Source organism: Nannospalax galili, unplaced genomic scaffold (genome assembly GCF_000622305.1).
Source record: "Nannospalax galili isolate Female #2095 unplaced genomic scaffold, S.galili_v1.0 scaffold335, whole genome shotgun sequence".
Classification (NCBI taxonomy): Eukaryota; Metazoa; Chordata; class Mammalia; order Rodentia; family Spalacidae; genus Nannospalax; species Nannospalax galili.
Window position 1 is genome coordinate 2,797,951 of NW_008337842.1, and position 18,751 is coordinate 2,816,701.

Consider the following 18,751-nt stretch of genomic DNA (forward strand, 5'->3'; position numbering starts at 1 on the left):
CCTGTCCTTGTTTCTTCCGGCTGGGGCAAGGACGCAGGGGTTCCATTCGCTTTCTCAGCCCACCCTTCATTTGGAGTTCAGATCTACAATTCTGGCAATGGGGGTCGGCGGGGTTCCTCGGCGGTCAAGAGAAAGACTCCGCTCCGGGACGCCCCCAGAGCCCGAGGGCCGGCCTCAGCCCGGCCTCCTTGGGTGCGGGGCGGGGCCTGGGTGCGGGGCGGGCGGCGGCGAGCAGCCGGAGGAGAAAGAACATGGCGGGCGCAGCGGGGCCCCGGGCTGCCCCGGGGGCAGCGGGCGGAGATGGAGACGATTCGCTGTATCCGATTGCGGTTTTAATCGACGAGCTTCGCAATGAGGACGTGCAGGTACTGGACTGGGGCTGAGGAGCCCAGGCGGGCGCTGCAGGGAGCGTGGTAGGGAAGCGTGAGGGCAGGCGCGGCGGTGGGAATGGCCCCGCGGTCGGCCGGGCGGGAATCCGACAGGTACTGGGCGAGGAAGGGCCGCGGTGGGCCTCTCCCGTCCGCTGGGGGCCGTTCCGGTCCGCTTCGACTTCCAGCAGCCCTCTCGGGGGCCTCTGGGGCGGCGGGCGGGGAACCGGTTCCCGCCTTGGCTATCGGGCCGTGCTGCCTCCTGCGCCGCCCTCCTGCGGGTGGATGAGCGCCGGAGGGTTCCGGGCCTCCCGGGAGCGGTGGAGCGGCCCGTGGGGCGCCAGAAGCCCGGCCCCTTTGAAGAGTTGCAGGCTGCCGCGTCTGGACTGGAAACTGGCCGGGCTGGTTGGGTAGAGAGAGTGGGACTGACCTAGTTCATCAGTTGTGATGGAACTTATGAAAAGGGAGTTGTGTTTAACGGTTTCACCTGCTTCATCGCCCCCGCGTGTGGTCGGTCATTCATTCATCCCTTTCCTGTCTCTTCAGTGTTCTGGCTAATGAAGTGTTAAACCGCCAAGTTTTCTCAGGAATAGATCCAAATGAAAGGCTGTCTTCATTGTGTCAGTATTTCATCTGTTTTTCTCTTTTGATCTGAATTGCAACCATTTCTCTATTTTGTTCTTTTCATTTTCTTTTTTAAAGCTCCGTCTCAATAGTATTAAGAAGTTATCAACTATTGCTCTAGCACTTGGGGTAGAAAGGACTCGGACTGAACTGCTGCCCTTCCTTACAGGTATGTGTCTTTGTTTTAAAAAGGCAGACATACCATTTTTGAGTGGCTTCTAACACTATTTAAAAATTTTTTTAATTTATTATTTTTATTTTATGTGTATGCATGTATTGCCTACATGTAGGTAAGTGCACCGATGCCATGCAATAGCTGGTGGAGGTCAGAAAAGGCTGTTGGGTCCCCTGGGACTGGAGTTATGGACAGTGGTTAGCTGCCACATGGATGCTGGGATTTGAACCCAGGTCTTCTGCAAGAACAACCAGTGTTCTTAACCTCTGAGCCATCTCTTCAGCCCCCCCAACACTATTTTTTTAGTTTATAAAGTAAGTTTAAGAGTTTGTTTTTAAGTAGGAAACTGAGCCCAGTGCTTTCCATGTAGAAGAGACACCACCAAGTGTATAGTAATGCTATGGTCACATATATTCAAACACTAGCCATTTAGTGAACGGGAAAGTAATTGATTGTGGGGGTATGTGTTTCTTACTAATTTTGTAAAATGTACCTAGGAAGACTTTTAGAGAAGGAAGAAAATGTTGTTAGATTGTGGCTGGACCATGTATGGATACTGTTGTGTGAGTGCCACCTCAGTGCCCTTTATCCCTATTGATGAGCAACTGGCTGCTGTCATTTCCAGATACTATTTATGATGAAGATGAGGTGCTGTTGGCTCTTGCTGAGCAGCTAGGAAACTTCACTGGTCTGGTGGGAGGTCCTGACTTTGCCCACTGTCTGCTGGTGAGTACTTATGTACTGCCTACCCTCCTATAGCTTTTGTAGGATAAATGGTATACTATCTAGTGATGGTCACACAGCATTTTGTATGCACATCTTTTAATGGGCAGATAATAATGTTAGATATTGAGTAAGCAAATAATGTAGGAACTTTGACCTCAACTCACAACTTTTTTTTTTGTCTTTTTGAGACAGGGTCTCCTTGTAGCCCCAGCTGTCCTAGAACTCACTATGTAGACCAGGCTGGCTTCGAGCTTCAAACTCACAAAGATCTGCCTGCTTTTGCCTCCCAAGTGCTGGGATTAAAGGGGTGCGCCACCACACCTGGCTTCAACTCTCAACTTTTATCAACTGGATACAAGAGCTTCTTTCTGCCCCTGAAGACTTGTTAGTTTATAAATGGGGAGGAAAAGAACTTGGTATTTTTTTGAGGCAAAAGATCTTGGCTATGTAGTTCAAGCTGACCTCAAACTTAAGATCCTCTTGCTCCAGCCTCCTGAGTGCTGAGATTATAATCAGTGTGCCCTATGTCTGATTGGGACTTGGTTATTTATTATTTTTTGTTTGTTTTTGTTTTTGAGAGACAGTCTCCCTATAACCCCAGCTGACCTGGAGCTCTCTATGTGGATAGGCTGGCCTCCATCTCACAGAGATCTGCCTGCCTCAGCCTCCGAGTGCTGGGATTAAAGGCATGAGCTGCTGTGCCTGGCTAACCTGGTAATTTTTGTCTCTTTTTTTTCTCCCTATGAAATTGAAAGTTTTAATTCTCATACAGCAATATTTTGTCTTTGTATAACTTGCTTTTGATCTTTATGAATTTTTCCTTAAAATACACCTCTTATTAAGTTGTATCACCTTCTATCCAGGTGTCCAACCAAAATCTAGTAGTCTAGGGATTGAACTCAGCCTTGTGCATGCTAGGTAAGTATTCTGTCACTGAGCTGCATCCCCAGCACTAGAAGGTATTCTACAATCCTTTGTTGCTCCTTCACATCTAATCCATTAGTAGTAACTCTTGTAGGCTCTGCATCTATTCCAAATCAGTCTTCTTTCTTCCACCCCTATCACTGCTACCCTAACCCTAAATCACCCCAGTCTTTGCTCTGGGTTTCTGTAGTAGTTTCCTAACTACAGATGTTCTCAGTTAATGATGGTTTGATTTAGGATTTTTTTTGGCTTTTATGATAGTGCATTCAGTAACAATTATACTTTTAGATTTTGAATTTTGCTCTTTTCTGGGCTGGCAGTATTCAATACGTTACTCTCACATGCTGCCCAGCATTGGTAGCAAGCTGCAATGCTCAGCCATGTGATTACTTGGGTAAATTACCAATGCTCTGCAGTGTACTGTATGATGAAACTGTATTGATTGGTCAGGTGAATGAATATGTTTTTGACTTAGGGCATTTTCAACTTAGGATGAGTTTATCAGGCTAGAACTCACCTGGACATTGAGGGGAGCCCCTCTAGTTGCCATCCTATCCCTGGCACCTAGTTACTTTCTATTGCAGTGCTAAAACACTCTGACCAAAAACAACTTGAGGAGGAAAGAGTTTCATTTCATCTTAGAATTCCCAGGTCACAGTCCAACATTGAGGGAGGTTAGGGCAGGAAGTCAAGGCAGAAACTCAAGGCAGGAACCCGGAGGTAGGAGCTGGAGAAGGGACTGTGGAGGAGTGCTGCCTCCTGGCCTGTGCTCAGCCTGTTTGCGTATACAACCCAGGACCACCTGCTCAGGGATGGCACCACCCACAGTGGACTGCACCCTCCCACATCACTCAGCAATCTAGAAAATGCTTCACAGACATGCCCACAAAGCCAATGCAAAGCCTCTTCCCAGTTCTTCAAGTTGACAACTCAAGCTATCTAGCGCATCTTTATAGTTTACTCTTCACTTAGTAAATGGATCACTTCCTTCCATGGTTCCTAGAAAATCCAGACTCTACAACTTAGCTTACAAAACTGTTCTGTGACCTGCCCCTGGAAGCCTGTCACATTTCATGATTTGAATGAACTGCCCCTTTTAGGCTCATTTTTAGTTAAGTTCTTGATCTGCTAATGACATTATTTTGAGAGTTTCTGGAAACTTTAGGAGCTGTAGGAAGCGGGTCTCTGGGGGCAGCTTTGTGAGGGTGTCTTGTCTCTGGCTTACCCCGCCTCTCTGCCTCTCTGCAGTAAGGCAAGGAAGTGCTTCTGCCATATGTTGTGTTGGGGCTCATTAAGCCAAGCAGCCATGGACTGAACCTTTGAAACGGAACCAGAATAACTCCTTTAACCTTTTCTGTTAGTTGCTTTGACTTACGGCAGAGAAAAACTTGCTAATATAACACATGCCATGTTCTTCTTGATAATTTTGTTCCACACAGATTGATCTTTCTCTTCCTTATGCACCAACCATCTTAATGCCTTATGTCTTTTGCTGTAGGTACATCTCTAGTGAGATGCTACTTAGAGCGATCTGTGGCTGACTCCTTGTAAATCAGAGAACTTTTTTTCTGTGTCAGAGAGGTCTGCCCTCACTACCCACTTGACCTGTTCTATTTCTCTACAGAGTACTGGTCACCGTCTAATTGATCGATTACTGTCTTCCATTAGATTGTAGACTCCTCTAGAGCAAGGAATCTTGTGTGTGTGTATTTTCTTCTTTATCAGTGCTACAATACAACACTGAAAGAATGAGTTTTATAAGCTTAGACTGCTATAGTGAGCGCTGGAAAGATGGTACAGTGGTTAAGAGCACTGACTGCTATTGCAGAGGACCTTGGTTCTGTTCTGAGCATTCACATGGCAGCTAACTATATGTGTAACTCCAGTTCCAGGGGGATCCGAGCCCTCTTCTGGCTTCCAGAAGCCATACATACCTATATGTATGTGGTGCAGTTACATACATGAAGGAAAAACACTCATATACATAAAATAATTTTTTTAAAAAATTTAAAAATCTTGGTAGAGCATAGAGAATTGGGGCTAAGTGGTCATCAGGGTCCCTTAAGCAAAGAACATTGAGAAATGGGCAGAGTTGAAATGAAGACAACCCACAAGCCATTCTCTGGGGTTTGCCTTATCTTATAGTAGTGATAGAATATGTTACAGCAGGCAGTACACAGATCTTGAGAGACTTAGACAAGAAGCAATGTGTTTGCGATGGACTTCTGACAGAGCCTCTAGGGAGGCTGAGCCCTGGCTCCCTTTTTGTATGAGATCATTTGGGAACATGATAGGCAAGCACACTTCTTTCTCGATCCATCACCCTTCTTTTTCAGTCTTGGTCAGTTCTATAGAGTTTTGTGTTCTAATCTGTACAGTGTGGCTTATCCTGAATGTACTTGGACCAAGTGCAAACGCAGAGAGGCAGAGGGGTTCAGAGAACCAGCCTACTTCCACTTTTCACCAGGCTGTGTCATTTTCAGTTATTGATGTTAGTGCAGACAATGAAGCTCTTAGATCTTTTCTATTTCTAAAACTGCAAGATTGCCTGCCATTTCTGTATTTGGTTTTTGATTGTTCTGTCTGAAACACTCACTCTTTGGTTTATGGAAACATTCTGAGTGTATTTTGGGAAAAAATTGGTTTTCTACTCAGCTTTTTAATGGTTGGATAAATTGATACTGGTGAGCGCTGATGGACAGGATGGCTCGCGCTCCCAGGAAGGATGGGGCAGTGCTGATAGAGCTGTGGACTCAGTGACCTAACAAGATGTCGTCATGCAATTGTGGTGCCCAAAGTTGGTCATATTTTCACACTTGTTTTTAAGGAAACACACATATTCCTGTCTGAATTTGGCTATGTTTCATTTAGACTTAGTGATTCAGCTCCTCAATAATACTAATATTATGTCAAATCTCTTCCACTGTGTCATTTGTAGACACCATCTGGGAATTGCCATCTGGGACATGCAATCTTGGCTTTTCTACAGAAGTCGTGTCTTCAGGTTGGCCACACCATATGCTATCACAGTGTGAACCGAAAGTAACCATTTGGTGTGATATAGCTAACATTCTGGTGACATGTACCACTTCCCCTCAGTCACATTTAAGGTGACAATCTGTGTCTAACCTGAGTCAATAAGTTGTCTTTTCTGGTTTTCCTTGTGATCTATCCAGCCTCCCTTGGAAAGCCTGGCGACTGTGGAAGAGACTGTTGTTCGAGATAAGGCGGTGGAGTCCCTGAGGCAGATCTCCCAGGAGCATACTCCTGTCGCTCTAGAAGCTCACTTTGTACCTCTGGTGAAACGCCTGGCGAGTGGGGATTGGTTCACCTCTCGCACATCTGCATGTGGTCTGTTCAGCGTTTGTTATCCCAGGGCTTCAAATGCTGTCAAAGCAGAAATTAGACAGTAAGATACAGTATCTTTTAGTATTTGGGGACTGAGGACTCACAGTGGAGTTTACACAGTACTCTTATTACCTATCCATACTAGGAGAGCAGAATTTTTAAGTGATCATTTGAATATATTGGTGTTTTATTTTTGTTATTTTTTGTATGTGTGTGCGTGAGCATGCATGTGTGCACACTTAGATGCTGTGGGTGTGTGCATATGCCATTCTCATGCATGAGTGGGTGCTCACTTGCATGCTGTGTGTGTGTGTGTGTGATGACACCCTCTGAAGGTATTGATACCTCCTCAGGTACCTTCCATCTTTTACTTGAGACAGGTCTCTCATTGGCCTGGAAGTTTGCCACAAAGCCTGGTGCGAGCTTTCAGGGATCCACCTTTCTTTGCCTCCCATCTTGCCACCTATGGTATTACAGGCTTGGCTTTTTACATGAACTCAGATCTTCACATAAGCACTTTACTGACTCAGCTGTCTTCCCAGCTCTTTTTTTTTTTTTTTTAAATATTTTATTTTTTTATTTTATTTTTTTTATTTTTTGGTCTTTTTGAGACAGGGTCTCCCCGTAGCCCCAGCTGTCCTGGAACTCACTATGTAGACCAGGCTGGCCTTGAACTCACAGAGATCCGCCTGCCTCTGCCTCCTGAGTGCTGGGTTTAAAGGCGTGTGTCACCACGCCCGGCTCAATATTTTATTTTTATTTAATGTGTATGAGTGCATTGCCTGCATGTATGTGAATGCACCCATGTCGTGCAATGCTGCGGAGGTCAGAAGAGGGCATCGGATTCCCCTGGAACTGGAGTTAAAGACAGCTCGCAGCTGCCATGTGGGTGCTGGGATTCGAACTCGGGTCCTCTGTAAGAGCGGTCAGTGCTCTTAACTGCTGAACCATCTCTCCAGCCCCTTCCTAGCTCTTTTTTGTTAGTTCTATGAGTAGAAACCTAATCACTAATGTAAGAGAAAGGCTCTAAAATGGTGTCTATTGGTGTTGGGACATGTCTAACTAATAGTATCTGACAGGAAATACCTTCTTTGCTTTATGTTGCAGGCACTTCCGTTCCCTGTGCTCAGATGATACACCAATGGTACGACGGGCTGCTGCTTCCAAATTGGGTGAATTTGCAAAAGTGTTGGAACTAGACAGTGTGAAAACTGAAATTGTTCCATTGTTCACTAATCTAGCTTCAGATGAACAGGTAAATCAGGTCTTTAGTATTTAAGACATGAATTTGCTCTTTTTTAATAATTAAAAATCTCAAAACATTTCTTTGGGGTTTTGGCTCATGTAGGATTTTTTTTTTTTGGTCTTTTTGAGACAGGGTCTCTCTGTAGCCCCAGCTGTCCTGGGACTCACTATGTAAACCAGGCTGGCCTTGAAAGCACAGAGAGCCGTCTGCCTGCCTCTGCCTCCCAAGTGCTAGAACTACAGGCATGCACCACCAAGCCCGGCTCATGTAGGATCTTTTTAATAAAATTAATACTTCAGCCTGGTGAGCTTTATTGTAATACTCTGTTTCTTAACCAGGCCCACTTTCCTCTCTTACACTAGTAGCTGTTAAAAGGAGGAGTCAGAGATGAATTGGGAGCTATAATTAAGAAGTTCAAGGCTGCAGCAAGACATTGTATGTCTTTCAGAATTGTAGGTTGTATTGTGATCTGGAGAGGAAGTGCTTCCTGCAGTTCTGACTCTTGGATAAATAAGCATTGACTGTATTGGGAAAGCTACAGATTTCTGCATTAGTCTGCAGGATTATGTCACCTAATAGCAATCTTCTTTTTTTAATATTTTATTTATTATTTTTGTTATTTTGTCTTTTTTTTTTTTTTTCCCCAGAGCTGAGGACTGAACCCAGGGTCTTGTACTTGCTAGGGAAGCACTCTATCACTGAGCTAAATCCCTAACCCCTTATTTATTATTTTTATTTTATGTGTATGAGTGTATTGCCTGCATATGTGTGAGTGCACCCGTGTTGTGCAATGCTGTGGAGGTCAGAAAAGGGCTTCAGAGTCCCCTGGAACTGGAGTTAAGGACGGTTCGTAGCCACCAAGTGGGTGTTGGGAAGCGAACCTGGGTCTTCTGCAAGAGTAGTCCAGTGCTCTTAACTGCTGAGCCATCTCTCCAGCCCCCACATAATAGTAATCTTAAAGCCAAGAATCTAAGTTTCTTTGGTATAGAAATATTAAAAATTGGGAACACCTAAACCACTTACTACAGTTGGTCTTCTGTACAAAGAGGTCGCAGTGGTTCCTGGATCATCTGAGGACGCTTGGTCTCTATAGATGCTCAGTTCCCACATGTAAAATGATGCAGTGTTTGTTCTCTTCATACACGTCCTCCTGTGCACTTGGAATCATCTCTAGATTACTTGCAATGTCAAATGTAGTGCATATGAGAACTGGGGAGATGGTACAGCAGGTAAAAGTGCTACTAGCCTTGCAAACCTGACTCAAGTTCAGTCTCCAGAACTCATGTAAAAAGCTGTATGTGGTGACGGCATCTGTAATCCCAGTTCTCTTACAGTGAGATAGCAGACAGAATTACCCTAAAATTGATGGGCCAGGTAGCCTGGAGTACATAGTGCAGCAGCAGAAACAAGAAAGACCCTGCCTCAGCAAGGCAGAGAGGGACCATCGACTCCCAGAAGTTACGTTCTGATAGCCACATGCGTGCTGTGGTGTACATGTACCCCTCCACACACTAAATAAATAAATAAATAATAAAATTGTAGTGTAAATAATAAACTTTATTGTTTAGGGAACAGTGACACTAAAAAAGCCTGCATTTTGTTTAGTACAAATAAAATTTTTTCCCAACTATATTTAATCAAGGTTGTTTGAATCCATTGATGTGGAACCCATTGACATGGAAGACTGACTGTATTTCTCAGCCTGTTTTAAGTGGTTGCATGTACGAAGTAACTGGGTTCTCCTAACAGCCCCATGAGACAGATACTTCACTTTTACATATTTAGAAGTGGAGGCACAGAAAGTTTATCTAGCTTGTTCAAGGCTATATATAGTTGGTGGTTGTAGTTTGGATTTGAATTTAGTTTCTAAATCTTGTAATTTGAACATGTGGCAATAACTACATTTCACGCGGACTCCACATGTGGATGGTGTTTTCCATATTGGAGCAGTGCAAGTTTAGAGCCCCTATTTGGAATTTAGTTGATTATACTTCCCATAGCATGATTTAACATTTTCTTTTGTCTCCTATATTTCTCACAGAATAGTAGTTTCATCTATAGTAGGGTTGCAGATGTGAAGAGCAGCAAGTTAAGACAGTAATTCTCATGGGCCGGGCGTGGTGGTGCACGCCTTTAATCCCAGCAGAGGCAGGCGGATCTCTGTGAGTTCAAGGCCAGCCTGGTCTACATAGTGAGTTCCAGGACAGCTGGGGCTACAGGGAGACCCTGTCTCAAAAAGCCAAAAAAAAAGACAGTAATTCTTTTAGGCTTTAAAGGTCAGATGTCTGTTGTAATTGCTCATCTCTGCTCTTGTGGTGCTAAAGTAGTCACAGAGAATTATAAACTGATGGACATGGAAACTCACGTACATCTAAGTGGGAATAGGTTAGCAGCATTTGGTACTCAGAACAGTATTAAATGCCTTGTTATGAAATATGTATACATATGTTCACTCTGATTACTGGTAGAAAATCTGCTCATGGCTTACTCATTGCAAAAGCATTTGTTGAGTACCCACTATACACAAGGCGTGGTTGAAATACAAGGTGAAACACGGCATACAGGCACCCTGCTCTCGTGAAACTTAGATTTTAGTCTTTTTGAGACAGGGTCTCCCTGTAGCCCCAGCTGGCCTGGAAACTCGCTAGGTAGACCAGATTGGCCTCCATCTCACAGAGATCTGCCTGCCTCTGCCACTTACATTTTAATAGAGAAAAGGCCTTGCAGAACTTACATTTTAATTGAGAAAAGCAATCTTAAGTGTTAGGTGTGTCACGAAAATAAAGAAGGGTAAAGTAATAGGAGAATGACATGATAAGTCAACTGGAACTCTGAAGAAGTAACAGAACCTGAAGGAAGGTGCTAATTGCCCTCACCTGGAGTGGAAGAGTGTAGGCTAAAGAGATTCCAGGGCTATTAATAGGACATGAAAAATAAAAGCTCAAGTTGGAACTAGTGATTGTAAGAGACTCTGCTGCAGTGAACGTGGAGAGAAAGAAATGGGCAGGTCCAGCTTTAACCTGGAGGAGCATTTGCATTTGGGGTCTTTTTCTTTTTTCTCTTCCCCTTCTACTTCCCTCCTCTCTCCTCCTCCCTTCCCCTTCCCTTTCTTCTCTCCCCTTCTCCCTTTCCTTCCTTTCTGTTTTTTTTTTGTTTTGTTTTATTTTGTTTTGTTTTTTGACAGGGTCTCCCTAGTCCCAGCCCACCTGGAAGCCACAGTGTGGACCAGGGTGGCTTCAATCTCACAGAGATCTACCTGCCTCTGCCTCCTGAGGGCTGGGATTAAAGGTATATGTTGCCATGCCCGATATTCTGAATTTTTTTTTCTTTTGGTCTTTTTGAGACAGGGTCTCCCTGTAGCCCTAGCTGTCCTGGAACTCACTGTGTAGACCAGGCTGGCCTTGAATTCATAAAGATCTGCCTGCTCTGCCTCCCGAGTGCTGGGATTAAAGGCATGAGCCACCACTCCTGGCTCATTCTGAATTTTAAAGATTAAATTCTTTTTTTAAAAAATTAGGGGGTTAGAGAGATGGCTGAGGGGTAAAGAGCATTGGCTGCTCTTGTAGGGGACCAAGATTTGGTTTCCAGCACTCCCCTCAGCTAATACCCACCCCCAGTAACTCCCAGTTCCAGGGGATCTGATACTCTCCTGGCCTCTGTGGATGCCAGACCTATATGTGGTACACATGCATATGTGTAGGTAAAACACACACACACACACACACACACACATATATATATAATAAAATTTAAATTAAAACAATGAAGTCAGTATATGTATGTCTGTGTGTTAGTTTGTGCACAAGTGCAGGTGCCTGCAGAGGCCAGAGGTGTTGGAGCCTTTGCTCCTAACTGCTGAGTCATCTTTCCTGCCCCTGAATTTTCTTTTTTAGATGCAGTGAGACTACCTAGATTTTGAGCAGAGGTGTGACATTATGTAACTTACATTTTTATTTCTTACTTTGTTTTAAAGGTTTGTTTCTTAAAGGTTCATGTCTCTTTTTCTTTTATTGTTTTATTATTTCTACTTTATGTGTGAGTATATTGCCTGAATGTATATATGTGCACTTGTGTTGTGCAGTGCCTAGTGGAGGTCAGAAGATGGTGTTGGGTCCTCTGGAACTGGAGTTACAGATGGTTGTTAGCTGCCATGTAGGTGCTGGGAATTGAACCTGGGTCCTCTGCAAGAGCAGAGGTCCCCTTAAGGTTAAGGTCCTTTTAACTTCTGAGCCATCTTTCCAGCCCCATAACAGACATTTTTAAAAGGTCATTCTGGCTACTGGGTGGAAACTACATTGGAGGGGTGCTAAGAATAGAAATGGAAGGGTGGCAGGAGACTCACAAAAAACAGACAAGTGAGCCAGGACCTAGATGATAGTAGGGTGGGGGGATCTTCTTGTGCGGTTTAGAGGTAGAGTCAAAAATACTTAATATTGTTGCATTGGATGGGAGGAAGAGAAGTCAAAGTTTAGATTTTTGGCTTGAACACCTGGGTGGATGTTGGTGTCATTGCTAAGGCAGAAGGTTCTAGGAGGAAGAACAGGTGTAGGGGAGTTGTGGAAGAGAATCAGTTAAGCATTCATCAGCATATACTTGAGTAGATGACAGAAGCTCCTTGATTAGTATTTTCAGATTGCAAAAGAATCTTGTAGCTATTATCAAGAGCCTGTCTATTTGGGTACAGAAGAGTGAGCGTGTCTTAGGCAGATGTAATCAGTTATTGCTGATGTGCAGTTTTTAAAATTTTGGAAAGTTGGAGGCACTGTCATGATTTTGTGTATGTGCATACTATAAATTGTATATATGTAGACATTAATTTTTTGTCCTGCTCCTGGGTTCCCATAGGACTCCATCCTTTCAGTTTCTCTTTGTTTACCTGCAATTTCTCAAGTCTGCAATCTGAACTCATGTTCATTTGAGTTTTAATTTTGTATTTCTTCTTGGAGAAGGCATGTTGCTGTCCTATTCGGCAGTTTTATGCCTGGAAAACTGAGTTCATTAACCCCATGCCTTTCTACTTTTTTCTGATGTCGTACTACACGTGGCTATCTCAAAGTTGGCCCATCTTTGATCTTCAGTTCAGTTTAACCTTATCTTGGTTACTAACTTTTCATCCAGTTCCTGCAATTGCCCAGTGAGTAGTTGGAAATTGAACATTCACAGTGATTTTCCTGTCCTTTTTAAATTCTTCAAATCTACTCTAAATACCTTACACAAGTATAATCATTTTTTTTTTTAATCCTTCAGCTACCTATCATAGCAAGGCTTTGAGTGCAGCATTAGAATTTTAAAGTTTACTTAATCTTATAGTTTGAAGCTAGTGGGATGGCTCAGCGAGTTAATTTGCTGTTCTTCCTAGAACAGTCATTTTTATTTTCATGGCTTTCACATACATGCTGTTCTAGGTGAAGGGAGATTGGTTATTCAGCCGTTTGAAGACAAAAACATAAAGCTGTATATGATTTTCCCCCTTTTCTTGAGCCTCACCCTGTGTGCAGCACCCTGTTGGTCTCACAGATTTACCAGTGCTTTTCCTTTAGGATTCTGTGCGCCTGCTAGCTGTGGAGGCTTGTGTCAGTATCGCTCAATTATTGTCTCAGGATGACCTTGAGGCCTTGGTAATACCTATACTTCGGCAAGCAGCAGAAGATAAATCTTGGCGAGTTCGATATATGGTAGCTGACAAATTTTCAGAGGTAAAATTATTGCATTGGCATTTTGTTTTTTGTTTGCTTGTTTTGTTCGTTTTTGGCTTTTGGAGACAGGGTCTCCTGTAGCCATGGCTGGCCCGAAATAAAACTTGTTGTGTAGACTAGGCTGGCCTCTATCTCACAGAGATCCACCTGCCTCAGCTTCCCCAGTGTTGGGATTGAAGGAGTGTGCCACCATGCCTGACTCCGCATTGACATTTTGAAATAATAAAAAACCTTAGAAGCAGTAGCCTCAGGTTTTTCTGTTGAACACAGTTAACACATTCTCTTGAATAAGTGTTGTGTAACACTATGTATTTGAAGATTTTACTATTTTGTTTTTTATTATTTTGTTAGCATCCATTAAACCTGTGAAAATTGTTTTCCAGCTCCAGAAAGCTGTGGGTCCTAAAATCACTCTGAATGATCTCATCCCCGCCTTTCAGAGCCTTCTTAAAGATTGTGAAGCTGAAGTCCGAGCAGCTGCTGCCCACAAAGTCAAAGGTTAAAGTTCACCCTGTTTCAACATTTGCTCTTCATTTTGATGTGTTCCTTATAGTAGTAGATTTGGCATGTTTTATCTTCAACAGTGTTTCAAATAGAGATGGTCCCAGTGTGGAAATCTCACAGTCATAGTAAGCGACTCTTCTGGATTTTAAATCACCCATTCTCTCTTGTTTTTATTTGAAAAATGCCTTTTCAGTTTGGATAGTTTGGCATACAAAGGCATGAAGTTAGATTGTTCCATTAGAATAAGAGTCATTTTACTTAATAAGAGTTTATTTGTTTTAATGTATGGTTTGATTTCACTTGGAACTCTGAGAAGATCTGGTTAGTTCTTTGTTTGACTCAACAAAAACATTGCATTTTCCATTTCTGTCTTTTAGAACTTTGTGAAAACTTGCCCACTGAAGGTAGAGAAGCCATAATTGTGAATCAAATTCTGCCCTATATAAAGGTATATGTAATTGTAGTTTATTTTGTTTTATTCTGCTTATGCAAAGGTAATTTTTTTAAGCTCTTAGAGTTTAAATAGGGAAAAGGATAAATGACTCAAATATATTAAATTTGTGACATTATTGCTTATTTGTGCTTACTGTAGTTGTAAAATGTTTTTAGGTGCTTATTCTGTTGTTAACGTGGCCAGAGGAAACATTGTTAGCTAGTCTGTTGGTGTAGTGCTGCCTTCAAGCTCCTTGGGAGATGGTGTGGAGCTTTGTGTTGTCTTACAAATAAGAAAGGCTTTTAATTTTGATTTTATTTTAGGAATTAGTATCTGATACCAATCAACATGTCAAATCAGCTCTAGCTTCTGTAATTATGGGATTATCTACGATTTTGGGCAAAGAGAATACCATCGAACATCTTCTGCCTCTCTTTTTAGCTCAGTTAAAGGATGAGGTGAGTCTGGCTAGAAATTCTTTTGCCGTTCATGTCATTGACTTGATGTGATTTTTGTATGGAGTTTTTATTAAAATAGGTCCCCAAATGTGGAAATGGGAAAAACTTATTTTAAATGTTTGACATTTGTTTTAAATGTTGCTGGAGAGTTGGCTCAGTGGTTAAGAGCACTGGCTGCTCTTGCAGAGGACCCAGGTTCGATTCCTAGCACCTGTATGACAGCTAACAACTGTTTGTAACTCCAGTTCCAGGGGATCTGATGCCCTCTTCTGTCCTCCCCAGACAATGCATAACATGGGTGCACTTCCGTACATGTAGGCAGTACATGCATACACATAAAAATAATAAATAAAATATTTTTAAAAAATGTTTGACACTACTTCTACTTTTGAGTATAGGGTTACAGGTTTCCCCCAAAATGGCCACAGGGACTTTAATAAGAAAACCTGGGGATGAAAAGATGGCTCAGTGGTTAAGAGCACTTGTTGACTTGTGAAGGACCTGAGTTTGCTTCCCAGCACCCACACTGTACAGTTTACAACTGCCTGTAATTCTGGTTCCAGGGGGTCTGATGATGCCCTCTTCTGACTTCTCCAGGCACCTGCATGCATGTGGTGCATATACATTCAGGTACACACATACACGTGTAAAATAAAATACATGAAATCTTTTAAAAAATGTCTAGCTAACTTCTCTGCTTAATTTTTTAAAAAATTTACTATTTTTATTTTATGTGTATGCGTGTATTGCCTGCATGTAGGTAAGTGCACCTGTGTCGTGCAGTGCCTGCGGAGGTCAGAAGAGGCTGTCGGATCCCCTGGGACTGGAGTTATGGACAGTTGTTAGCTGCCATGTGGGTGCTGGGATTCGAACCCCGGGTCGTCTGCAAGAACAACCAGTGCTCTTAACCGCTGAGCCATCTCTCCAGCCCCCTCTGCTTAATTTTGTACTACAGTCATTTCCTTATTTTTATTTAAACAATTTTTTAAATTGCATTTAGTGTGTGTGTGTGTGTGTGTGTGTTTGTGTGAGCTGTGTGTTGAGGTCAGAGGACAACTTGTAAGAATTGGTCCTTGTCTTCAAATATGGATCCTAGGGATTGAACTTAGGTTGTCAATGGGTAAGCCATCTCACCAGCCCCCAATTCCCTATTTTTAAAGCTAATAGAGATTTGCTTAAAAGTATCTTATTTAAGATTAAATATAACATCAGATATTTAGGGGCTCAAGTGATGGCTCAGTGGTTAGAGTGCTTGCTGCTCTTGGGGAGGACTGGAGCTTGGTTCCCAACACCTGCACAGCAGCTCACAACCATCTGTAACTCTGTGTCCAGGGATTCTGATGCCGCCTTCTGGCTTTTTTGCATTTGTGCATATGTACACACAGGGACACAAACAGACATACACAAATAATAAGAAAATGAACATTTAGTAATTAATATGTGCCAGGGCATGGTCCTGAGTATGTTGTATGTGCTGCTGAGTATCATCTTCCTGGCAGTTTTATGAGGTAGGTCTTACATTATTCCCTGTTTTCAGATGAGGAAAGAGACACAGGAGATAAAATGAACATGTCTGAGGCCTTCCAGTTGTGGCAGAGCTCAGATTTGAGTACATGAAATTTAATTCTAGGGCCTGTGTTTTTACCATTTCATAGTTTGTTTATTGATTAATTAAAATACACTTTTAGCTGGGCATGGTGGCTCATACCTTTAATCCCAGCACTCGGGAGGCAGAGGCAGGCGGATCTCTATGAGTTCAAGGCCAGCCAGGATAGCTGGGGCTACAGGGAGACCCTATCTCAAAAAGACCAAAAAAATAAAAATAAAAAAAAATACACTTTTAGTTATTATTGTGTGAATATACATGATGTGTGTGTTTGTGCACATGTGTACATACAGAACAGAGGCCATCCTAGTGGAGTCACTTCTCTGTGTACCTTCACATGGGTTCTGGTGATTGAACTCAGGTTGCTGGTGTTGTGCACAAGTGCGTTTCCTTGCTGAGCCATCTCACCTGCTTTGATGTATTATTTTTTAAATTAGCATATAAAGTAATGAAATCTCAGTGGCTTTCTGCTGACGCTCTGGTTGCACATTTGTATGTCTTGAATTATCTGGATAGTCAGCACTTACTGTTTCACTCCATCTGTGTTCCTTGTCAGTGCTGGGTGTTGAATGCAGGCTCTGTTGAGGTCAGGCACCTGCTTTTACCACAAAGAACACTTTCAGCTCTAGTCTTTTTTTTTCTTTTTTTTAAAATCTGAGTTGGGCTAGAGAGATGGCTTAGTGGTTAAGAGCACTGATTGCTCTTACAGAGGACCCAGGTTCAATTCCCAGCACCCATATGGTAGCTAACAACCATCCATAAATCCAGTTCCAGGGGAATTCGGTGCCCTCTTCTGACTTCCTTGGGCATTGTATAACATGGGTACACTTACACACATGCAGGCAATACACACATATAAAAAAGGGGGGGGGCTGGAGAGATGGCTCAGCGGTTCTCGCAGAAGACCTGGGTTCGAATCCCAGCACCCACATGGCAGCTAACAACTGTCCATAACTCCAGTTTCAGGGGATCCGACAGTCTCTTCTGTTCTCTGTGGGCACTGCACGACATGGGTGCAGTTACGTACCTGCAGGCAATTCATGTATACACATAAAATAAAAATAATAAAAAACCAAAATCCCTGTGTGAGTACTTTTTTCTTTTAAGTAATATTTTTATTAATTCTTTGAGACTGTCATGCAATGTATTTTGATCATATTCTACCCTCTTCCTCATTTCCTCTCAGATCTACCCCTATCTCCCTATTCCTCCCAACTTCATGTCCCATATTTTTTTAAAAGGCCATTGTGTCCAGTATGTTCTTCTCAAATACTCTCGGTTATGGGATTGTGCCTTAAAGAAAACTGCTGAGTCAGCATTTTCTAATTTTAACTTTTACTTGGCACTTTTCATTTTATCAAGACAGGAGAATATTGGGCAGAAAGAGGAGTTAATTTTCACCTGGTCTGGGGGTTGTGTGTTTATAGTGTCCTGAAGTCCGTTTGAATATCATCTCTAATTTGGATTGTGTAAATGAAGTGATTGGAATCCGTCAGCTCTCACAGTCTCTCCTTCCTGCCATAGTGGAACTGGCTGAAGATGCCAAGTGGAGAGTCCGCCTGGCCATCATTGAGTATATGCCACTGCTGGCGGGCCAGCTGGTGAGTATTCGTGCTCTGGTAACGGATGGTGTCAGATAGTGCCAAGTTAGCATGGTGAGTAGGAGGCCCACATAGTCTGTGACTTTGTTCCTTTAGAGCAACTGAGGTGTAAATGCTGAGGCCTACAGGATGGTTCTGTTGTAGTGCATTACCTTCTAACAACACATTTTGCCTTGATGCCATCTCAAAACCAAGCCCTAGAGGAATGAATCGCCTCCTTGGTATATATATTATTAAGTTTGTAGTGTTTAAAACCCATGTGATATAAGGACTAATCAATGGAAAATAATATGGTTCTGAGGTAAGTCAGTTTTGCTTTCTGTTCAAAGCAGCTTTTTTGTTTGTCTTTGTCCTAAACAAAATGAACCTGGGAACCGTTCGTCCTACATTCTGACTGAAGGGAGTTGAGCTTCTGCCATGCAGAAATCATTATTTTTGATAAAGCCCATATTATCATAGTGTCTTATTCTTTGGGTTTTATTATTTCTTTCTTAGTTATGACTGAAATTAAAATTTCAAAGCTGGGCTATAAGCTACATCCTTTCTTTCTCAGTGGGTTTCCTAGACAATACAAAGTTTGATAGTCCTCACCCCTGTTAACAGCCCTTAACAGTAGTGCATTGCCACTGTTAAGATGTATTTGGAAGACAGGTGATTGCTTTTAGGGCAGGGACTATTAGTATTTAATGCTAGTGGCTATCAGAGCACTGTTACTAATTAGACACTTGGCATTTCTTGATTATTGGGTGAATGAAGACCTGAGTTTTCTGAGAAAGCACATGTGTCAGTTTACTGCTGACATGACTACAATTTATAATAGACCCTCAAGGCCTGTTTCCTTTCCTTTTAGATCACAACATATGTGTTCACATTTTCTTTTCTTGGACCACTGAATTTATATTGCTAATTTGGGTGTGTTTTGTTTATGAACCTGTGTCTTGCGCTGGCCATGGCTTTACTTTATGTATTTTCTCATATTTACAGTGCTGTATTCTTCAAAATGGATGTCAAAGATAGTAGCATATCTAAAAGGGTCAGGTGA

At 42.6% G+C, this 18,751-nt stretch overlaps 1 protein-coding gene across 3 annotated transcripts in view; it reads left to right on the forward strand.

The window, feature by feature from the left end:
- The first annotated feature begins 200 nt into the window (after positions 1–200).
- The window catches only part of Ppp2r1b (protein phosphatase 2 scaffold subunit Abeta), a 37,589-nt gene continuing 19,038 nt past the window's right edge, over positions 201–18,751 (forward strand). For 2 of the 3 annotated variants that reach the window (XM_017798078.2, XM_008832801.2), the window contains exons 1-10: positions 201–365; positions 1,071–1,161; positions 1,793–1,893; positions 5,994–6,226; positions 7,273–7,420; positions 12,952–13,107; positions 13,491–13,605; positions 13,989–14,059; positions 14,368–14,502; positions 17,536–17,709. In XM_017798078.2, coding sequence (XP_017653567.1) covers positions 252–365; positions 1,071–1,161; positions 1,793–1,893; positions 5,994–6,226; positions 7,273–7,420; positions 12,952–13,107; positions 13,491–13,605; positions 13,989–14,059; positions 14,368–14,502; positions 17,536–17,709 — 1,338 coding nt within the window. In that variant the 5' untranslated portion in view covers positions 201–251. The remainder of the gene's footprint in view (positions 366–1,070; positions 1,162–1,792; positions 1,894–5,993; positions 6,227–7,272; positions 7,421–12,951; positions 13,108–13,490; positions 13,606–13,988; positions 14,060–14,367; positions 14,503–17,535; positions 17,710–18,751) is intronic. The other variant, XM_029563407.1, reaches the window with a different exon arrangement.